Below are 19,208 nucleotides of genomic sequence, written 5' to 3' on the forward strand. Positions count from 1 at the left end.
CTCATGTTAACAAACCATTTAGTTATGTAATTTTGTTCAGTGCTACTGTTGACTGAGACTTACTGCACAAATATAAACTCAGGTGACTAACTTCATAGCACACTTACAAGTCAAATAAAAGTAAAGTAAACAAAGGCAATTTGAAGATCACAAGGCTTTGGAAACAGACACAAAACTAACATTACAGATGCAAAAAGAGATTAAAACATTCAATAAAACTTTTTTTTTTAAAGATTAAAGTGGTCAGACCAGAACCGGGAGAAAGGACACCTGTACAAATGTGTCCATAAGAGCATCAGGAGTTTGAGAGATGAATCTTCTCAGGGAGATTGCTCCAAAGAGTGGGAACCCTGACAGAGAAGGTTCTGTCACTTCGGGTCCTCGGCCGGCATTGTTGGGTCTTCTCTGTGGACTCCAGGCCACACAAACCGGAGTTTGCTCTCTTTAACAGACGAGTCTGGCTGCTGTGTTTTGGAGAAGCTGTAATTCATGTAGACTGTTGCCTCAGACAGATGAAGACAGGAAATGATGACATGAATGACAAGCTGGACTATATTGACAAGTTACGTTAAAGTGAGGTCATTGTCCAATGGTGATACCAAGACTTGGGAAAGAAATCCCAGGTGCTTCAGAGCCAATAGTCATCACCTCGTTCTTTTCAATATTCAGAAATTCTGAGCCATCCAGCATTTTCTAAACAGGATAAAGTCAAAGACACGAAGCAAGTCAGGACTGACGATAAAATTTTATTCAGACTCGACAGTTCAAGTTCATTTTCATGGAAGACAACTTTTCTACAACATTTTAGCTTTATAAATTTAAATCTATGACACAACTGTTCCACTTTCCCTTATAAAAACTTCAGATTTGACGACAAGCAGCAACTGCACTAACATAAATAAAACAGGTATCAATGTGCAATCAGTCACTTTGAATTACATACTGCCTAAAAACCTCAACTGCAATGAGTTGATAGGTCACATTTCTGGACTGAGGCTTGGAAACATGATTACTGGCAACATCTAAACCTCTGGAATACTGAAAACAGCATGAACCTTCCCATGACTTCTTTAAATAAGCAATGTATTTTTTTAGTTATCTACAATCACTGTATTTGTTAAGTGTTGATACTGAACAATGAGTCTTTGTTCTGGGAAACGTGTTAGTGTTCTGCAAAAAAGCATCATGGGAAACAAGATAAGTTTTTTTTTTAAAAGAAAGAAAAAGGATTTGGCATTTAAACACTGGCATCACTGGAATGTCTTTGGCTCTTAAAAGCAAATCGTAGTAGAGATAAATTACATCAACTAAAACTGGGAAACATATATTAGAACCAACAAAAAATAATAATAAGTGGCAATATTAGCAACTATGACACAGGATCAACAAAAAACGAAAAAAATAACAGATTGATGGAAGGAATATTATTATTATAATTATGTTAACAGAAAAAACTATTTAAACCCCAACATAAATACTTGTATTCCAATTATAAATTAGTCCACTGGTCTGTCTACGTGTATAAACAAGACATCACAATATCCCACAGGTAAAAAGGTGCTAGCTTCCTTCTGCAGTAGAAGAACTTAAGCTTTTACAGAGCAATTAGGAACTGGGATATAAAACTGATGTGTGCACCATTTTTAATACAAACCTAATGAAGACTTATTCAATTTAATAACATAAAAGTATTGTGTAGTGTTGCTTCAACCAGCACTTGGTGCCTTTGACATTTTCTCTCAGGACAAAAAAAAAAAATCACTTCCATAAAACAGATTGTGAATGCTATGTTATAAAAGTGCAAAAAACATGAGGCTGATCATTGGATGTGACACTTTAGAGATGACCCATACTTGGAGCGGCCCGTCGTCGAGCTCAGGCAGAATCCCTTGCCCTTCCAGCAGGTATTAAAAGTGTTGATAAGGCACTTCAAAATGTCCACAGCACTCGTTGGACTCTGAGTTCAGAAGAAGCTGTTCACAGCAAGTTCTTTTTTCCAGTTGACTTCAACATGTGCTGCCCAAACTGTGAAAACAGACAGACGTCTAAATTAAGTACAGACCACGTAGATATAGGTCACATGGGTCATATTTCATTGTGTATATAACCCAGATATTCACTCAGTCTGCTAATGATGAACTAATGGCAGATGTTTGTGTAGACCAATCTTTCTAAGGTAATTGTTTAGCTAAAAATCAGACAAATAAACAATGTCTCACCAAAGGGGTTTCTGTTCGAGGCTTAACTTCTGGAACTGGAAGTTGGAAATCCTCCTTGTCCTCGTGTTCACTGTTGTGTCGATAGCGGTGGGCGAATTTGCGCTTCAGGGCCTCAGCGATGAGAGCGGCAGGATCCATAGGCCCACTGGACTTTAGTCTACCATCGCCTTCTGACGGACGACTGTGAAAACACACAGGCAACGAGTTCTGTATGTTTTCTGGCTTCAAAAATCACTTTGTCTGTATTTGAAGGTTTGAATATGTCTGAAGTGGAGACTTACCTTTTGACTGATCGCAACTTGACTTTGTTGATGTCCTTCAGGATATCCAGCATGCTGGGGATATCTGCCGACCTCGACTCCAAAATCGTCTCCCCGTCTGTCTTCTTCCCTCTGCGCTCTTTTATCAAGTCTATGGCTGAAAATGTCCGCTGGAGGCTCGAAGGTGGTGGGGGAGGTGGTGGTGGTGGGGGAGGAGGCGGGGGAGGGGGAGGTAGGGTACCAGAGGGCGCAGGGGGGGGCATTGGGGGTCCTGAGATTGCAACAAAGAGGAATATTAAAGCGGTTTAACTTTTGAGATTCTGCTGCCACCTAGTTGACATTTTGTATTACTACAGGGGAGAAAAGGGGGAAAACAAACAGCTCAATTGTCTCCACTCAGTACTGAGGAGCCGAGTGCATGATTTGGAGGTTGTGTTATGAGATACCTGGCTGTGTGTTCTTTTCCTGAGCCAGGACAATTTGCGCTATCTGTATTCTGAGTTTGGCAAGTTCTGTCTCCAGAGCACCGATCTTCTGAATGGCCTCATCGTTGACTTTTGATGGCCCCTGAGGGTCAGGAGCCCCCTGGTGCAGGCTGGGTAGTGACCTGCGGCGGTTTAACGGTCTTCTCCCAGGATGAGGGCGCTGGGCTCGAAAGACAAATCCTTGTGGAATCCCTGACCTGCTTTGAAAAGACAGTATCAATACTACAATTTCCAAGACACTAATCATGCAAATATGTTGATTATCTGCCTCTCACCTCGGTCTGCCTAAGTAATCTTCATCCTCCTCCTCCCCCTCCTCCTCATCCTCGTCGTCATCCTGGTCAATCCAGCTGACATCAGCCAGAGACGCCACCTGACAGTTCTGCCTCCTCAAGACACCAGAGTTCTCAGCGTACGGATGAAGCTGTCAGAGAAAGAGCCACAATCAACAATTTTACACAATGAAAAGAAAAACATGCCAGAGAAGAAACCAGATAAGTTCACATTACAATAGTGCTAAATTGTACCTATTTACAACAAGAATTTAATTATATAAGAAGTCATTTGGAAAAACAGGATAGTTCAGAAAAAAAACAGGGAAGGAGGAGTTGTTTTTAGAAACAGTTCAGGTAAATGAGTAGGTCGTCAATCAGCTCAAGGTTGTTAAAAGGTTGCCGAACAAACTGACCTAAAGCAGACATACTGCATTCCACATAGATAGAGTGGGAGGCTGGAGACAGAAGAAAGGAAGAAAAGAGAAAGCACAATGTTGAAGGAGACAGGAAAGAAAAGACTATTAAAATCAGTTTCTTTATGTACATGCCACTGACAAATTGCAAAAGACTGGTTTGTTAACGCCTGAACAAATGTATCTCTGTACTCATGACTTCATCCACTCTGTTTATGGTTCAGAAATGAAAACAGTAAGACAGGCAGAGGTAAACAAAAGTTGAAGACTGTGCGTGATTTGCTGTCACATGACAGTGACTCTGACAGACAGGAGAGACGGGCAGAGAGAGAAGAAAGTGACAAACTTAAAAGAACTTGAAATCACTGTATGCCACTATCTTAAAATACAGAATATCCAGGGCACACGTTCAAAGACTAAATGACACAACACAACATAATTAAGGATCCTGTTTCTCTTCCCTCACCTGAAAATGAACCCTGGGGCAGGGTTGGAGGGGAAGATTAGTAGCTATTCTCCTCACAATGCTTCTCGAGGACCCGTAGGGCTTGGCTGATCCAGAAGCCTGCAAAACAAAACATATTATACATGACTTATATCACAAATTAAATATTTTGATAACTGTTTATCTATTATTGAACTAAATGCAGTCTTTTCAAGATTCATTCAATTGGAAACAACAGCATATTTCATTTCACATACATTACAATTGAGACACTTTAATGATGAGCTGTCATATAAATCACAGACAGGACAATAATCCTAAAATTAAAGATCACTCAGAAAACTTGTGGGCCAGACTCCTACATACCAGGTCCACCTCAATCCTTTCATTCTCTTTGCTCATTTCTGTCGTCATGTTTCACAAGAGCAGACGCACACGTGCCTGAAAACCAAGGGCATTATCACCGAGTGGTCGTCTAGAAGAAAAACACAACACAAAACAAACAAGGGTCAGGGATTCAGATTGAAACACTCAATTTAAAACCAACGAGGATGACTTGAAGTACTTGAAATATACCTGTGTAAATATGCTCCAGTATTATAAAAAGGCATTCTGAATCTTGTATTGACCAATCACAATTTACTGTCACAATATTATCATAGCTTAGAATACAAATATTATTCGTAAGCTGTTGTGCTTGTTTTGTTTGCCACTGGATGCCTTAATATTTGATCGATTAAGGAATTAGTATGTCTGATCGACTTTATGTAATGAGTGGCAACATGGTCAAGTAACTTCATGGTATGAATAAAAACGCTTTTACTTAAGCAGGGCACCTGCACATGTAGATAAACAACACAGTGTGATTTGTCCAGATATATATCAGCAACTGTCATTGAACTGTATCATTCATGAATTCGACGCTTAACTTGTAACTGCTGTAAAACTCGGAACACTCGCTAAGTGTAAGTAGGAAATCATTTCAGACAGAGGCGAGCTAAGTTTAAAGGCTAACGTGCTAATAATATACGTCAGAACAAGTGGCTCCCAACTTTAGCTAACTGTGTGGCTAACTGATGCTAACAGCGGCAGCTAAGTCCAAACAACTTGACCAAACGTTGACAAATTAATTAATAACATGTGGAAGACTCACAAGACTCTGTAAACAGCACAGACGACGTGTTAACGACATAAACATATTGAAATATTAACTGAGAACATGTTTGACTTTGGTACAAACTCACCGAGCCGGGTGCTAACTGCTAACTGCTAACTTTCCTCATCTTTCCACCTTGTTGGAATCGTTCAAGAGGCGGCCAGTGGGAAACATCTAAGCCAATTGGATTATAGGGACCACAGGGGGAGTGGGTTGTAATTTGTTAGGGTCCTATTGGTTGTTCTTAGTGATTGACAGACACCTCTACCAATCATATTTGACGTTTGAAACAAACCTCTCTGATGATTGGACGTCACGTCAGTCGATCAAACTTCACCGCCATGTCACCCGTAGGTAACGTCGTAGGGGTGTTCGTTATAGTGCCCCGCTCCTCCCGGTCGGGCTGTGTCCGCCTCCACCCGCTCGGATCCCAATGGAAAACTGGGATGTCCCGATTCACAAAACAGCTGCGCCCGCTGACGTACCGAAAAAAACACCCCAAACACCGCGTCCAGCTGCTAGCTTAACCAGCGGAGCGCAGACAGAGGCGCAGGCCTGGACCCTCTCCGCTGTTCTCTTTCCTTTGTTTTTATTCTTATTCACTCAGGAACCACGCTGTCTGTTGTCACGTTGCTGTCGCGTCTCTGCATTTAGCCGGAGTTGTCTCATGGTTTCACAACACGCTGACAAAAAAGGTACGCCGCCACTGTCACCCGACGTCAGCTAGCCTAGCCTAGCTTAGCTGCTGGAGCCCCCTCTGTAGCACAGGGCGAGATTTAAGGTGAGGTTGGGGGTCGTGGAGAGTGTCTTTGTCAGAAACGAGCTGTTGTCGCTAACGACACTGAACCGAGTGTGTTACCAGCGATGTATAGGGATTAAACAGCCGGGTTACACAACGAGCTTCTGTTAGCACGCGACACTATGAGATCCTTTATGTGACACGTAAAGGCTTTTACAATTCAGTTCAGTTCAGCTGATTTCGCAAGAATGATCGATCAGGACAGCATTTAAATCCCCAGGAACTCCCCCTGTATATTGTGTACGGTCATGGGACAGTAGGACAACTTTCATAGTGAATGGATGTTCCTCTTAATTTTTCATATGCACATAAATACATTGTTTTCTGCTTATAAATTGATCTTAACTGGTTATTTAATTCACAGGGATATAGTTGTCACAAGCCTTGGGTAAATTAAGGTTGACCTGACTAAGAGAAAGAAGACCTTCATAAATTCCATCTTCTGGAACGTAAATATATCCTGCTGGTTTTTTTATTTAAATTATTGCAAATTGAATAGTTTAGTGCCCCCCCCCCCCCCCCCCCACACACACACACACACTTGTGGTCTTAAAAATTACCAATGTTATGACATTGTCTAGGTCAAAGAGTTAATAAAACTTCAGATATATTTTTATTTAGTGAAAGTGAAATGGCCAGAATAGAGCACATTTGATCACCAAGGCTGAATGAAAACAGCTAACTTCACATGACCTTGATTATGATTTGGATCTGCACCAAATTGCAAACTCATAAATATCAGTCTCCTAGATGCCAGATTTTTATTTCATCAAGATCCATTATTGTTCCCAGTGAAATCAACAAACATTTTGAAAAACACCCCATCTCTCAATGTTAAAGAAAGAAAACAAAAGATCCTTGATCTGAACCCATATCAGAATTTAATGGGATCTTTCCATCAAGGTTTGTGGTAATCCCTCCAGCTAAAAAACAAACATCAAACATAACATCCTTGCCAGAGGTAATAACTATTATTTGCAGGAACAATTAGTCTAGAGTAACCTCCCTTATTTGCTTTCTCTTTTCAGTAGGGTGAAGGAGTTGGTTTGAGGTGCATGGCATCAAGACAAGAGGCACCATGAGTGCGGAGGTGGACGCACTGACTGTGGTGAACCAGCTGCGAGACCTTGCCGCAGACCCCCTGAACCGGAGGGCCATAGTAGAGGATCACGGCTGTCTGCCGGGCCTCATCCTCTTTCTGGATCACCCCAACCCACAGGTCGTCTACTCAGCGCTATTGGTAAGTAAGCATCCAAGTATATGTTGACATAAGGATGAATTATGGTACATATAATTATTGTTATGCAAAAGCACAAAGTTTGTATACACAGTGAATTATTTATGAAAACGTGTTGAGTGAAGTATCTACAGTAGTTGGTTAGCTAACATTTCTTTTGGTTGAATAGTTGGCTCAGCTCTCTACTTGTTCTGTTTTGGTGTCAGAGCAGTGTCTGGTCACCTTCTAAAGGCCACTTCCTCTAAGCCACAGACACATGGTGGCATTAAACAGAACTACATGTTTAGAAACCATGTACAATGGTGACATCTGCTGTCTGTGTTGTGCTGTAAACGCAACCGCTTCTCGATACAGCAGCCTCTCCCCTTTTTCCCCTACCACCACCATGTTGTACAGTACATAACTTGTAGAGTGAGTACATATTTGAGTTGCATTATGTAATGGCGGCTCTTTCACTGCTTCCTGCGGAGTGTAAACACAGAGTCGTCTCATGTGTATGTGTTGGTTATGTAATATTTTACCATTGCACACGCACGTCAATCTCAATGGCTCTGGCCCTCAATAATATCACAAAGGGTCTGTCAGCTTTCACTGGTGGATAGATAACGGGTGCCCTTGTCCTTGCAGGCTGTGCGCTACCTGGCAGAATGTCGTGCCAACAGGGAGAAGATGAAGGACGAGCTGGGCATGATGCTGAGTTTGCAGAATGTCATGCAGAAGCAAGTTCCTGTCACCATCACATCACACACACACACTCACACACGCTCGCTGTGCACTTTTTCTACATAAAACCTTAACCTAGGATTTATTTTGTTTTGCGCTGTGAATCTGTGACCGTCTGCAATTTTTCCGGGTCGGTCAACATCCTTCCCTTTGCCATGTCAGAATGAATGTTATTAAAGTGGACTTAGAATAGAGTGGTAACCAGTTAAATAGCTGTTTCTGCTTTTCATGGATTTTAATACATCCTGCCACCTCGCTGAAAGTTCTTGATGAGTCAACCTCCATATTTTTTACCCCTGTAGGCTTTTATTTATCTCCATTATCTCCTGACAAAGGAAGTTGTGTTTCGTCTGTTTTTTGTTAGTTGGTTGTTAGTTAGCAGGATTACACAAAAATGACTTGATCTCCTATTTCAAACATTTTGAAATGTTGAAATGTTTTTCAATATTTTTTCTAGATTAAAAAAATCTGGCATGTTTAGGATATTGACTGATATTTTGTGTGTGCAATGAGATCCAAATATGAACTTCATTGAGTGAATTTCGTTAAGGGAATGTTGGGCCGAGCTTTGTTCTCTACTGAGTGCCATTCTAGTTGCTCTTTATTTGTAGTGTTGGAAGACATGGTGTATCGTTAACACTTTCCTTTTGTTGTTTGGTTTCAGCCTCATACCTGTTGTTTTATTTAATTTAATCTGTAGTGTCTTGATAAACTTATTCTGGTCCAGCAATGTGTAAGTGGGAGGTCTGGTTTGAGGTGACATTGTGATCCATCCCACTGGTTTTACCAGGGGGTCAGGAGGCAGCTTTGGTAAGTGTTTGCTGTTCGTCATTAGCACCCTGATAGAAATAGACCCATGTTGAAGTGGCCGACTCTAGCTGGTATGATTTTGTTCCCCGCTTGTCTTCCTGCGGCAGAGCTCTTGCTCGGCCTGGAGTCAGCCAGTCACTTCGGCTAGTCGGGGGTTGCATCACGAGGTGCCCTGCAGTGACAGCAGCGGCTCTCCCTACTCGCTGTCCAGTCAGTCTGACTTTGAGCAGAGGTCAATCATAGCTTGACTGAGTGGGAACACAAAGCCGTCAGGGAACGTCTAGCACGGTTGCAGGAAACGGGTGTGAATACCATTTTTATTCCTTCGTCTCATTACGGTCCGAAGCTCAAGGAGACGCTGCCTTGTATTCAGTGAGAATAAATAAATCGATTGAGGAAAGAGTTTGTTTGCTGAAAGGCTGACTGGATGTGTTCAACAGCGCCTGGGAGCACCAGGATCTCAGAGGACAGCCACGCCATGTCGCTGATGTTGTTTGTGTTTACTAAAGAAGGAGTGATGTCTCCGTGACATATAAAGCATTATAGCCTGTGGGGGTATCCCAGGATGCATCACGGCCTATCAATTCTGGCTTTACAACTGCTAATGGTCTCATGTGGCTTCTTCAAGGAAAACTGCTGCCCAATAAACAGCTCTGTGAGGGATTTTTCTTTTCTGCTAGAAGGGCAGTAAACTGTTGAGGTGTTTGCTTCATTAGCACAAGTCTGAATGTTTGATGTTGCCATTTTCTTTGGGTACAATAATGAATAGGGAGAATCGGTTTTATCTGTCACTCTGTCTCCAGTGGCAGAACAAGACAGACACGTCCAGATTCAGGTCACACCCAGTGGAGTTAATTAGTTAATTTCATTCACTTCTGTCCCTCAGAGGCGTACACGCGTCAAGATGTCAATAGAATAGAATCCCTTTATTGTCATTGTCAATGAGATTAAAAAGCAACACTGTAGGTGTATTCACACAAATTAAATAACACTTGACAAAAAGAGAAGAAGAGTTTAACATGTGAACATTTAGGATTGTAAAGGTTGAGAAAGCAGGGAAAACATGCTGAACTATTGAGTCCCATGTGCTGAGGTTTAAGTCCTCAAAATATCAGGATATTAATCTTCTCTTTTTGTTTACTCTTCCTCATCAAAGGAGTACCTCACCGGGAGAGACCAAACTTCTGGCCTCTGAGATCTATGAAATCCTGCAGTCAGCTGGTAAAGAGGAGGCCGAACAGGCGGAAGCAGACGCTGCCTCCTGCCGACGTAAAGCTCAGTTCTTCCTCGGCTCCAACAACAAGAGAGCCAAGACTGTGGTGCTGCACATTGATGGACTGGACGACTCTGTAAGTGCTCGCAGCGCACGCAGCAAGCAAAGATTGTGTGTGCATGGTGTTTGCTGTTGTAATCACAGTGAGTCTTAAGGTGTTTTCAGACATGACCTGCTGGTAAAATCTGCAGAATTGGCTGTGGACTTTACCCACAGTTTGCCTTCAAGCATGTGCAACGCAGCAAGAGGTTCTCTGCACAGACACGATCACAACAACATAAAATCCTCCGCATTATTCAGGCAAGAGGTGGAGCTAACCCTAACCAGTATTAACTGTTACGGAGATCATGTGATCATGCTACACCACCCCGGCACCGGTGTCGGCTCTTATCACCACAAACTCCCCGTTCCTTATGGGGGATATTTGTTTTGGTTAGTTTTTTTCATTTTTGCGTCTGTCACACATTATAAGCATCATCAACCCCCCCCCCCCCCCACTCACTCACAGTGAATCCCCTGATGTGTTCTTACATCAAATTATCCTCAATTTCTACGCACTTTATACTAAGGGAGGTGGAGAAACTCAGCAGTAACTGTGAAGCCTCTCACTCGGACATTCGCGTTCACACATGCACCACCTCCAGAGCAGTTCAGTGCATGTCTGAAAGCAGCTTTACATAGGAGGGTGGAGGGGTCAGGTTGTAAATGTCAGGCATTGAACAGCAGGACGTTGAGATTGAACCTGAGTGCTGCTCTGCAGGAAGTTGCATCTAGCCAGATTACATTACAGCAGACAGACGGCCTCTGGTGGGCTGCATCGCTATCACTACAGCGGAAGCAAGCATCAATGTGGCAGCTGGAAACCGTAGTCATGTAAACTGCTTCACTCCATATGTAGAAGTGGAAAATTTACAGTTTATATTTATACCCCAGTTTGATTTCATTAAACTGCATCATCTACATTTCCGGTCTTACACTGTATAATGTAACTTATAAGCTGCAGTCTTATCTTCACTTGGCTTTGTTGGGTCACACACATCTCTTCATACTTCTCACCTGGTCCTTGTCCACTGTCAGACTCGAAGGAGCCTGTGTGAGGATGCGTTGCTCAAGATCCGAGGGGTCATCAGCTTCACCTTCCAGATGGCTGTCAAGAGATGTGTTGTCAGGATCCGCTCTGACCTTAAAGCCGAGGTACGTACGTGTGTGTTCGCTGGCACAAAACCACACAGGAGGGCGAGGACACACAATATTTTAACCAGATAACAAATTATCAGGTTTAATTTTAGTAATTAAAAGTGGTTTATTATAGCATGTGTCCAGTTTTAATTTTTGGTGTTCGTGTTTGCGATGTGGAGACTTTCATGAATGAAAATCTAAGTGGGCTGCTTCTCTTACAGGCTCTGGGTTCCGCGATCAACTCCACCAAAGTAATGAAGGCTCAGCAGGTGGTGAAGACTGAAAATGGAGGAGAGGTGAGATTGTAAACTGCTACAGAAAGACTAATGCATTTCACTTAATAGGGAGTAGTCAGCTAATAGGTTGTTGTGCTGGCTGAATGTACTGTGTGTCTCAGTTCGGGGAGTGTGGCCCTCCTGCCTCTGGCTGAGACTTATTCACACTGACATGATTAGTTGGTCACATCTCTGCCTCAGCCTGTAGGCTAGTTGTTTTTTTTGCCAAACACATGACCGGTCCCAGATAAACCCCCCCTTTTTTTATAAGAAGCGTGCTACCAACCTGCAGCACGTTCCAAACTGGACATCATGTAGACTGCATAGTTCTATTTAGCAATAATTGGCAGATAATTGTTACCCCAGTGTTTGAGAGTAATGGGCAAAGAATGCATTAGTAGTGATATACAATGTGGCCAGCAGGGGTCAGTCCTGGCTCAATCATGTATTCTGAGTCCAGATAGTGATTTTAGTGACAGTGTTTGACATTAATCCTAGAATCGTATGAATCTGTGTTTTGCGCAGATTTGTTGTTTTATGGTGAACATGATTCTTTTTTTGAACATGTCTTTGTGCAGCGGGTGGTGTCATTCCAGGAGGACTCTGAGGAGCTGGTCGAGGAGAACACAGACATCCCGGACTACCTGCCCGAGGAGGAGAGTCCGTCCCAGGAGCCGGACAAGGCCGTCACACGCGTGGGCTCCATCACAGACGGCATGGGCTGGCTCAGCACGGCTGCTAACTTCGTCACCCGCTCCTTTTACTGGTGACCACTTCCTGTGTTCCTGTGTCCCTCTGCACCCCCATTTTTCTCCAAAAGTACTATCCAGCTGCAGCCTTAGCATCTCTCAGCCTAGTCCCAGACTAAACCCTGCCTCCCGGCTCCAGTCTAGTCTAGACTCCCCTCCGCAAAGCACACATGAGCAACAAGTGCTGGACGGCCAAGTGGAACCTGCAATAACTTTTAAGTTGTGTATATATTGAGCTACGAACCTCACTACTGGCTGTATACATACACTATATACTAGCTGCATTTGTATCTCACAAAACATAGCCAGGGGACTTTAACTAAGCCCAAACCAAATGGAAATGTGTATCACTGCGCTGACAGAGCTGATGTGTGGCAGGCGTGTTTAATTGTTCTATGGCTGATTTTGTGTACGTTTAAAAATTGGGAGCTTCCTTCTTTTATTTTGCACGGTTTTCTTTGCTGTCCTCATACTGTATGTTTCCCCCCCCAAATTTTCCCATTACTCTCTATATATTTTTTGTTTATATCCTTCATTCTTTATTTCCTAATTAAGCGAATTATTTTCTCCCCTCCCCGGATTTTTTAGCATGTTGAGTCTTTTGTGCCAATTTTTGCCTGATGCCTAGATTTGTGATCATTGTGTGTGCCTTTGTTGACATTTCACTGTAATTATTATTTATTCATTCATTCAAATGATTTGAGAGATAAAAGAGTGTCAGATGTAACGTTGGTGCTTCCCTAACAGCAACCCCCCCCCCCCCCCCCCCATCCAAAATCAACCTTTAGCTCACAGAGGGACGTCACTTCAGTAGAAAGGGTGAACTAGACTCCAGCAAGAGGCTGCAGCCCTTTAACCACTGGCTCATGTGCATAAGACTGTTTCCTGAATGAGGAGCTGATAAGCTAACTGGCTTGTTTATACTCAGATGATACTTTTAGCACAGCAAAAATCAACCGCGAGTTCTGCAGCGGCGTACAATGGGCCGACAGCTCCTTGTGCTACTTGTACAGATTTTTAGGCTACCTCTGCTCTCACTGTCCCGTCTCACATCATCAACACCAAGGTCCTCTGTAGTTTGAGTTAGAGCCGTAGAGCCGCATGATGAAGACAAACCTGTTAGCTGCCTGCTCGTGCACCTGGACTCAAGCCAATATTTCACAGTATTGTGCACCCGCCTGTTCAGTTAGATTTTCAGTTTAGCCGGCAGTGTCCTTAAAGCAAAGACTCATAGAGAGGACTCACTGATGCTGTCATATGAGAAGTAGTAACACAAGGGCGTGGTTGTGTACATTTTGTAAATGGTGCCCGAGTCTCTCGGGTGTTAGATGCAAAGACACTTCATTTTCTGTTTTTGTAATATCTGCATTTTATGTCACACTTCAGGATACTCAGTCTTTACAGTCCTCTGACTCCCACCCGTTTTAATTATGATCTCTTCTGACTCGTGTGAGCCTCATTGACAGTCGTACACAATGCTGACCAGGTGAATTTGATTGTTTTGATGGTGCGGAGATGTCGCAGTTGATGAGGTCAAACTGATGGGATGGAATTGATGGTGCTGTTCTCTGGAAAGGCAATCATTTTTTTGCGCATTAAATGTTGTGACCGTAGTTTTGCATCAGCCTCCAAGATAATGTTTTGGATAAAAAGTATTGGTTAAAAGTAAAGATCGTCATCATCAGTATTAAAACTTATTCTTTATTTGTCCATTTTTGCACTTAATGAAATTCTAAATTAAGTAAGTTGTCTTCATGCTAATATTTTTGGTCTCTTCTTCGCTCACAAAGAGAATCATTGAACAATGTTTTTTTCTAAAAACTCCATGTGCTGATCAAAGTGTAAATTTTCCTTCACTGTTTTATTCAATGAATCTGTAAGACTGACAACTAACCGAAAACTATGTCACCCGTAATGTAACGTGTACAGACGTCATCCTATGTAATATAATGTACTGTAATGCAGATCTTAAAACTGTAGATTCCCATACACTTAATGCTAACAATGATAAACTCAGAATCAAACTTTGTCTGCTTCTTCTTTTATTCCTTGCATCTTAATCAGGGTTAAGTGGGTACGACACGTGTTGACCTATGATTTGTCAGAGCTTCACTCTTGTGATAATCCGCTTGTCTCATATCCCTGGTGTGTGCAGTTCACTCCAGCGCTGCAGACCTCGCTTTGTCAAATCAAATTGCTGAGGGCAGCAACCATTCTCCGCAGAGAGAGAGCGAGAGGGGGGAAATTCAGGTTTCCTTACTGGTGCATAAGTGAGGGGCCCCAGGGTGATTCTGTCGCCTGACCACCACCACCTCCCCCAGCCACGGTGCTGGTAGGCAGGCAGCCGCAGCAGCAGCAGCAGCAGTGGCTGCAGGGCTTCCAGCTGGGGCTGGCTGCTGCTGCTGCTGCTGCTGCTGCTGTAATGATGATGATGATGCTGAGACTTCAGTGAGACACTGGGCCAAGCTGGAGACGAGGCCTTCACCGCCCTGCTCCATCATCTGGACTAAAGAAATGTTTAATGTTGATTTGTCACGAATTCTTCTGGAATTTGCTCCATTTTCTAATTCAATTTACGTTTGATCTGGGTAATTTGCTGAGAAGACCTTGTTTTTTTTGCGCAGGGAAGGCACAGAAACACAAAATACAGATTCAAATATTTTTAAGTTGGAAATTCTGATTAAATAAAATACAATAAAGTTTTGAGCAAGATTTTTCAGATTTTCGATGTTTTATTTCTTGTACTAAAACGTTGAGGAATGATTTATAACTGAGAGGTAAGGGACGATGTGCATAAACAATAAGCAGCCATGTCCATCACAATCTGATTCCTTAAACCCAGTCTCATCTCCGGGTCCAATTCATACTGCATAATTAATGTAAAGTGCCTTTTTTCTCAGAAGTCAAAAAGAAATTGAAATGTCTGATCACTTTAAGGAATTCTCAGCCATGTGGCTCCGTTGTGTTTTGCATCAAGAGGCTGGCAGTGCGTGTTCAGTAGACGCTGTTGCCACAAATCTAAAAATAACAGAATGCTGTTTATAGTTTTCTACTTTTAAATAATGTTGTGTCCCGCTGCAAAGCCACAAACATCCTGCATAAATATCACCCAGCCACGGTGACCGAGCACTCTGTGGGAGGCTGTGTGTGACCCGTGAGGCCTCGTTTTTCTCACACATGACCACTAGAGAGAGACAGCAAGCCTGACAAAGAACGAACGAGCGAGTGTGAAGTGCAGGGTGTAACTGATGAAAACACTTCTTTGTATTTCTAATATTACTCTGCATATACAGCCTTGTTGAAACTGCATTTAACAAACTGCACTGTGAGCTTCTTTGTCCACCTCAGACTCTGATATCTGTGGCCTAATGCAGCCATAAGGTTGTTTTCAGTGCTTAATATAGTGTCTACCTTTCTCTCCAACGCCAGAGTACTAATGTTCAGCAGTTTCCGGCTCTAAATTATTTCATTTAGGGCTCATATGCTGCCTTATGATGATATCGCTCCTCTCAGGAGGTCTTGGCGTGCAGGAGGACGTCCCCCAGAGATCATAAAGAGGCTCTCACCTCTCATTTTCATATTAAAGCCACAGATAATTTCCCTTCCGCCCCTTCTTGAGTTCTTTGGATCGGATAAGCGGCTTTACCGTTTCACCTGTGCTCCATCTCATATCAGATCAAACACAATCAGTCCTGCGTGTGCACAGGCCTCATCCACCCTGCAGGGCCCTATCAGTTGCATATATGTACATGAATGTGTTGTCGGTATCGCCCCTCCCTCATTCCCTCCACCACCACCACCACCTGTGTGTGTTTGCATGGTTAATCTGAGCAGGGGCGGAGAGGGCCTGATGGTGGGGGGGAGATAGGTGTGTCTCCACAGCCCCACAGGCTCTTGAGGAATTTTATTGGAGGTTCAGCTCCCAGTCAATGGGATCAGCAGTAAATCCCGCTCAGAGTGTGGCGGGAAATGATGTGACTCCGGCAATTTATGTCAAATAACTTTTGAGGATGTGTGAGTGTAGCGATCAGCGCTGCCGGGGCGGCGATAACTCTTCTGCAGGGGGCCCCGGCGAAGATTTAATTGAGACATTTTTCTCTATCTGCAGCGAAGCGCCAGAGCCGTGTTGTTGTGTAACGAGATGTAATGTCTCTCTTTATACGGGGGTCAACATCGGAGATGAGGGAAGGTCAGGGACTGACTGTTTGAGCATCCAATTTGTGCACGTAATACCCGCTCCACAGGGAGCTGGGTAAAGACACAGAGTATTAAGTTACACAGAGCACACATCAGACACACACACACACTCACACACACTCACACTCAGTCGTGTGTCCATGGCTTCAGGGGACATTACACTGACTCACATTGATATCCTGGAGATTTACTCAAACCTTAACCATGGTTACTACTTGCCTAAGCCTAACTATTGCCCTAACCTTAAGCTTAACCTTAACCTAACCTTAAAGAGTTTCTTCACCTTGTAATTTAATGATTTACATTATCTGGACTTGCTTTTTGTCGCCATGAGGAAAACAACTCCTCATAATGTGATTGTGACCTGCACAGATTCACTATGGGTTTCAGTGGAATGATCCTTTAAAGAGAGGTAGAATGATGGAGACCAACAGAGAGTCTGTAATTGAATGATTATATAAGTGTATTTGCTACATAGGTGCAATAGCGTAGTGGCCAAGTGTGTGTATATATATGTATTTGTAATGATATAGAAAACTATTAGTAACAATTCCTCAATGAAGTACGTCTTATTATAAAGTGCTATTCAGTACCACAATGTACATATTTTTCACTGCGAGTACTATTTCTGTATTAAAATGAACTTCAAAACACTCAAAGGTAATAGCCCCTTCTTAGAATCCAGAATGGCTCCTGTCAGTATTATATTTTATAGCCGATTTAATATATATACATATATATATATTATATATTATAAGCACCATTTTAGGTCGCAGCTGTATGGTCAAGGTGAATTTTAACTGCAGTTGGTCGTGTAATGAGTCACAATGGATCTTATTATGTGAGTCTTATTAATGTTAATATGCAGTGAAATGATAAAGCTAAAGTCCTGCATTTAGTTAAGCATCATCAAAATGTACTTTTAACTATTACGTGTAAAACTATTCATCGTGAGATTGAATAATATTTGGTTATTTTCTATGATGCGTCAACGTGGGGGCAACATTTAAAAGCTGCAGCTCGACGGTTTTAGTTGATCATGAATATATTTGCTGAAGCTGTTGTAACTAAAATCACAAAAGCAACTTACTATGGCTGCTATAGTGCAAACTGTACTTCAGCACTGTTAATGTGTAGTAAATCAAGTAGTAGCAAAACATAACCTACTGGTTACTACTGAGAAACAGTGAAGTATTATCATTAAAATGCATTATACAGGCCTACATCCAAATCATTTAGCAGCAGCAGCAGCAGCAGCAGCATGCATGGGGCCCTTGATGAGATGCATGCACACACAGGCACAGCATAATTGTGGCCATAGCTCATTATTGTCCCCGGGATGATTTGGATCCACCGGCGGGGGGGGGAGGGAGTCTCGTCCTCTGACACCGGCACGTCCGCCCCGGCGACAACCACTCCAGGCGCTGATTGGTGGGATGAAATATTGCCGGCGAAAATTAAAAGGTCCCAGTGTCAAAATAATTCATGATATGCATATCTTCCCCCGGCTTGATGAAATCGCTGAGATCTGGATTAGGTGGATAATAAAAGCGATCAGGCTCCAGTTAAACAGTTTCAGCAGCAGGAGGGGAGGGAGGGTGAGGAGGAGAAGAAGGGAGGGGGGCCTCTTTATGAGGCGGGCAGGGGGGGGTCAAGATACAACAAGTGTGTGCGTGCGCGTGCATGTGCCCAGTTGGTCAACCCGTGTCAGGTATTCCCCCCCTCCCCAGCCCACCCAGACCTGTGATTTGAATATCCGCTGTAATTGTCCCAAAACGGCTCATCAGTGGATCTGCCCGCCGCCATTAGGGCCCAACAATATGGTGTGACATTCAAATTCCCCTCAATGACAGGTTATTAGGAGCCCCGAGCAGCCGGCACATAATTAAGCACCGCAACGTTGACCTGTAATATGAAGTGATGGCTCAGTGCGGGCAAAATGAAATAGGTGCTTTGTTGAGATGTGGAAGTGGAGTTATTTTTCCTCTCGCGGAAAAAGCAGAAGAAGAAGAGGAGGAGGAGGACAGCTGTCAGTGAGTCAGAAATCCTCGTTTTCAAAAGACTCACACAGAATATTATTTTGTAAATGGAGTGATTTCCATGAATCAATACTGAACACACATCTGAACATTTAAGTGCAGGGACCGTTTTTATCCTCTGTGATGTGAAACCGCGTGAACAGATCTGTTGAGCTGTGTAGAGACGGAGGACGGCCAAACAACCTGAGGAAAAAATGCAAAAAAAACCATGTGTGACTTTCATTTGTGACACTAAAAAAGCCTCTTACACAACTTAAGACATGCTGTCTGAAGCCCCCGCTTTCCCCTTTAGAACAAGTGGACGTTGTGATGAGCAATGGACCCATCTGCTGTGCCCTCTCCTCCAACTGGTGTGTGAACGTGATGGAGTCTGGAGGTGCCGTTTCCAAGTTGGAAGATAATACCAGTGGTACCTGGATTTAAATTCTTTCAAAAATTAAAAAAAGACAAAAAACGAGTGTGAATGTGAGTTGAAATCCCGTCGTGTCCCATCGTGCTGTGGTTAAAGACAACGCTGTTCACATGTCGCCGGATCGCGTAGGAACCAAACCACACGTGCACGAGTTTCACGACCCACTTCTGCTTCTTTAATTGGACCCACAGCTCACCTTCACCACACCGGGGCAGAGCACGTCTTCATGTTAAACTGGAGGCCAGAGGCCCGTGTAATGGCG

The 19,208-nt window shown here is 43.1% G+C and overlaps 2 protein-coding genes across 4 annotated transcripts; one reads left to right on the plus strand and one right to left on the minus strand.

Annotated features, from left to right (window-relative positions):
- Nucleotides 1-733: 733 nt before the first annotated feature.
- On the minus strand, nucleotides 734-5,423 carry mtfr1 (mitochondrial fission regulator 1). Of its 2 annotated transcripts, none has more exons than XM_062379790.1 (8): nucleotides 5,342-5,423; nucleotides 4,464-4,572; nucleotides 4,119-4,217; nucleotides 3,240-3,388; nucleotides 2,926-3,161; nucleotides 2,501-2,750; nucleotides 2,220-2,400; nucleotides 734-2,025 (listed from the first exon to the last, which is right to left on the minus strand). In XM_062379790.1, exons 2-8 carry the CDS (start codon nucleotides 4,509-4,511, stop codon nucleotides 1,978-1,980), a joined length of 1,011 nt encoding a protein of 336 aa, XP_062235774.1. In that variant the 5' UTR covers nucleotides 4,512-4,572; nucleotides 5,342-5,423; the 3' UTR covers nucleotides 734-1,977. The 2 variants fall into 2 exon arrangements, with proteins under 2 accessions (XP_062235774.1, XP_062235773.1); XM_062379789.1 differs by having other exon boundaries at nucleotides 2,926-3,164.
- A 325-nt stretch (nucleotides 5,424-5,748) lies between these two features.
- Nucleotides 5,749-14,326, plus strand: armc1 (armadillo repeat containing 1). Of its 2 annotated transcripts, XM_062379491.1 has the most exons (8): nucleotides 5,749-5,948; nucleotides 6,417-6,501; nucleotides 7,081-7,292; nucleotides 7,917-8,008; nucleotides 9,979-10,171; nucleotides 11,173-11,289; nucleotides 11,496-11,570; nucleotides 12,128-14,326. In XM_062379491.1, exons 3-8 carry the CDS (start codon nucleotides 7,131-7,133, stop codon nucleotides 12,317-12,319), a joined length of 831 nt encoding a protein of 276 aa, XP_062235475.1. In that variant the 5' UTR covers nucleotides 5,749-5,948; nucleotides 6,417-6,501; nucleotides 7,081-7,130; the 3' UTR covers nucleotides 12,320-14,326. The 2 variants fall into 2 exon arrangements, with proteins under 2 accessions (XP_062235475.1, XP_062235476.1); XM_062379492.1 differs by lacking the exon at nucleotides 6,417-6,501.
- The last annotated feature ends 4,882 nt before the right edge of the window (nucleotides 14,327-19,208 follow it).

This window comes from Platichthys flesus, chromosome 21 (assembly GCF_949316205.1).
Source record: "Platichthys flesus chromosome 21, fPlaFle2.1, whole genome shotgun sequence".
Classification (NCBI taxonomy): domain Eukaryota; kingdom Metazoa; phylum Chordata; class Actinopteri; order Pleuronectiformes; family Pleuronectidae; genus Platichthys; species Platichthys flesus.